The sequence below is a fragment of the Hakea prostrata genome, chromosome 1, assembly GCF_041222555.1.
Source record: "Hakea prostrata isolate BN-2017 chromosome 1, UWA_Hpros_2, whole genome shotgun sequence".
NCBI lineage: Eukaryota > Viridiplantae > Streptophyta > Magnoliopsida > Proteales > Proteaceae > Hakea > Hakea prostrata.
Window position 1 is genome coordinate 62776675 of NC_142600.1, and position 3827 is coordinate 62780501.

The window sequence follows — 3827 nt, forward strand, 5'->3', positions numbered from 1 at the left end:
CTCAGGGGACCCATGTGGGGCCCACCCCCTAATATAAGGTTCAAATGCATTAGGGAAGCGCATTGTTCTCCCTAATGTGGAGCTGATCCAAACTTATGTAGTTTCTCTTGTATTAGCCATCCTACCTAAGATACAGTATGTAGCTTTTTGTTCAAAGGATGGACAATCCGGTTGCTCCCCAAGACTATAAGATTAATGATGTAATTCAGTGTTTGTCTTAATGAATATTTTTCCTGTTTCTTTAAAAAAAAAAAAAAAAAATCTCAGAGACAGATTTTCTCTTCTAACTTCTGATTTTCTTTATTGTTCTTGATTTTAATATGCCTTTCTCTTGAAACTTAATTACGTAACTTATTTGAGTTGAAAGGGTTCTTTTCCTTTGGAATCTGTCAAACTTGCAAGATCCTTTAATATCAATAAGATTTATTTATTAATTAAAATTTATAGTACTTATATAAATTTTGTTCTGAATCATTTAAATTATGATTTAGGATAAATAGAAAATTACTATAACATGAAGCCTCTCTCTGTCTCATTTTTGAAAGAAAAATCTAGTTGTCTTAGGTGGCAATACAGATTGCCCATATCAGACAGCAATGAATAAAATGTTCACAGTTTATCATTAAAGTAACCCTCAATGGCTACAATTCAAAGACGGATTCAGAACTACTAGTTTAGTTTGGAACTTTTTGGCATCTAATGGTATCAATTGATCTTTCCTTCAGCTCATTTGGGCAACAAATTTGCAGTCATATCTTTGGAGTACTCATAATGTAATGAGCACTTGTTTACAAGAAGAAACACTTGCAGTTGTATTTGCATATATCTGACAGAAACAGATTTCTAGCATCCTACCAAAATCTACATCCAATTTACAAACAGCCATTTGTTTTGCTCAAAGCTTACATGTGAATCCAGGTTACAAGGTGAAAGAAAAGCTGTAAAGTAGTTTGATATAGAAAATATGAGTGCCAATTCCAATTCTGTGAAACAACAAAGGGAGGAAGAGAGAGAGAAGTAAAGGTGCTGGGGGAGAAGGAACCTCAAAAGTTCATTCAAGCTCCAGTGACAAAAGAGATGAAGGGGAAAGGACATGGTGGACATGGAACATCAACAGCTCCTTCTAGCATCCGCGACACCTTCATTGTTGGCCTCCGTGATGGATCCTCTTGAATACACCAAATAGCTATCATCACCAAAGTCAGTAGCCTCTCCTCATCCCTTGTGGCTTCCTCATCCCTCTCCACCAATTCTTCTAGTTTACCTTCTCTGTAGCAGTCATAAGCCCAATCTGTTAATATTGCTTTTTCATCTTCACCCCTTGTTGTCTCCACACTCCTCCTACCAGAGATAATCTCCAACAACATAACACCAAAGCTATAAACATCCACCTGCGCCGTGATTGGCATACCACGGAACCACTCCGGCGCTACATACCCTTTCGTCCCTCTAATACTTGTGTGAGTCAAGACCTGGTCAGGCATCAACAGCTTTGCCAACCCAAAATCAGAAATCCTTGCACTGAAAAAATCGTCTAGAAATATGTTCTGAGGCTTTATATCACAATGGATTATCTGGTTGCTGCATCCTTCATGCAAGTAAGCAAGCCCTCTTGCAATCCCAGTTGCAATCTGGATTCTTTGGTTCCAAGGAGGCCTTGAGTTTCCGAAGATAAAGTCAGACAAAGAGCCATTGCTCATGAACTCATATACCAAAAGCTTGTGTGGCCCTTCGTCACAAAATCCAAATAACCGAACTAAATTCTTGTGTTGGGTCTGAGCAATGGCACTTACTTCTGTTCTGAATTCTTTCTCACCTTGTTGAACCACCTTGTCCAGCTTCTTGACTGCAATCAGATCTTTAGAGCCTAATGGGTAGAAACCTTTGTAGACAGCGCCAAAACCACCCTTCCCCAGTTCTTCTTTGAACTCATTTGTGGCTTCTTCGAGTTCTTTGAATGTAAAGGAACGCAGATTAGTCTCTGAAATGCTAAAAACTCGATTTCTAGCTTTACGTTTGTACTCAAAGAAAGCAATCAGACAAGTTGCAGCTAACAATATCAAATTGACAAATAGAGAACCGCCCAATGATCCAGCCAGGACGGGTATCGTTTGATGATCTTGATTGTTTGCGGTAGAAGAACTTGAAGGAGTCGGAGAACTTGCATTCCTTTTAATCTTGAATATAGCCTTTCCAGTATCATTTGCATTGAACCTCCCATTGGAGATTGGAAGCCTTTTCTTCCAGCATGTCACATCCCTAAAAATAACAACTGCACAGTAACAGTCCTGCAAGCAAGACTTCCAGCACTCATTTTCAGTAATGGGCGTAATCTCTTCGTAGTCACTAAGTGGCCAATCAGTGCCATTCAGCTCCGTGGATTCAAACTGACTCTCAAAAGATTGACCTTCTTTACATACAAGTGGGTTTATTGGTTCGCAACCACTCAGATTGTTGTCAGGATCAATGAAGGTGTATTCAGGTGGGCATTGACAGATGGGCATCCCGTTAGAAACCGTGCAGTAGCTATTATACCCACAAGCACCGCTACCATAATCCCCCGGCAAAATGTCACAGACATTATCAGGAAATGATTTCACAATAGACCAGTTTCCATTACTGCAATTAGAAGACCTTGGATGAGTATACAGATAAACTGCCCCAAGAACATCAAGGGTTGCCCGGTGATAAACATCAGAGATTGGGAATGTGGTGGAAGGTGAGAGTTCTACAGTGCTTCCATTGCTCCCCTGTAAATAAAAACTGCCTGATTCATTGAAGACCAACGTGGAACGGTTATCAGCGGGATTAGATCCCTGAGAGAAGTATGGAGGCTGGTAGGGACTATAAGCCGGCAAGGAGACAGAATTGAGAGCAAGAGTTCCATTTTGAAGCAATTGGAGCTGAAACCTTCCCCGTGAGTAGTCAGTCATCGACAACTTTGAAACAAGAGTCCCACCCACTTCCAGTACTTGTCCAGGCAACATGGTATCTGTAGGATGGCTGAAGCTCTGCCATAGGTGAACAGAATTGTTACTTTCAAGCACAAAGTTGCCATTGTCGAGCATGGCAGCGTAAGCGACAACATCGCTGGGATTTGAGACTCCAGCCGTCCATAACTTTTGGCCATTGGGGTCGGTAAGAACAAGTTGTCCATCTGTTGTAAGCTCAATTTGGGAGCTTTTTGGAACTGAATATCCACCATTGGCGTACCAAACGGTGGTGTTGTCTGGTATTTGATAGAACCAGATGCAGAGCAAGAAGGAATTTGAATTTGTGTCTAGGCTGCGAAACCCGAAGGCAAAGTCATTGGAAGGTGAAGTCCATGGAGAACCACCATCGCCAGCTACGAGAGACCTACCCAAGGTCACGTTGGTTTCAGAAACTGCCAGGAGTGGAAAAAGAAGAAAAGATGAGATGAGATTAATCATAAGAACACGACGAAAAGCAGAAGAGCAAGCCATTGCTGAAAGCTATTTGCGAAGATGTCTAAAAGAACTCAAAAAACTTCAAAAGCATCATTTGAAGTTTAAAATTGGACTTGAATTTTTCCTCATATAATTTCTATGATAAAGAGACAAGTAGGAAGGTTTTAAAGTGGTTCAGTTTAGGTAAACCGTCTTCATTGATTGGTGTATCATTCTGGTAAATCTATCTAATTGATTGACTAATTCAAATTCGAACATCATGCCAACGTCTTACTCAGTTTTCCTGAATGAATCTTGCTGCTACTCAGTTAAGAATCGCATGTTGACCAAATATTGAAAAAAGGAAAAATTGAAGACATGTTGTAACTGAAGGGAAAGCAAATTATTCCGTTTATTTGA

The 3827-nt window shown here is 40.3% G+C and overlaps 1 protein-coding gene across 1 annotated transcript; it reads right to left on the minus strand.

Moving 5' to 3' along the window:
* Nucleotides 1–1040: 1040 nt before the first annotated feature.
* LOC149029345 (G-type lectin S-receptor-like serine/threonine-protein kinase LECRK3) lies at nucleotides 1041–3464 on the minus strand. The gene has a single exon (XM_089150603.1). It carries the CDS (start codon nucleotides 3462–3464, stop codon nucleotides 1056–1058), a length of 2409 nt encoding a protein of 802 aa, XP_089006729.1. The 3' UTR covers nucleotides 1041–1055.
* Between the last annotated feature and the right edge of the window lie 363 nt (nucleotides 3465–3827).

What these genes read in the sequence shown, in the direction of transcription:
- LOC149029345 (XM_089150603.1), bottom strand. Translation starts at nt 3,464, where the DNA reads ATGGCTTGCTCTTCTGCTTTTCGTCGTGTTCTTATGATTAATCTCATC.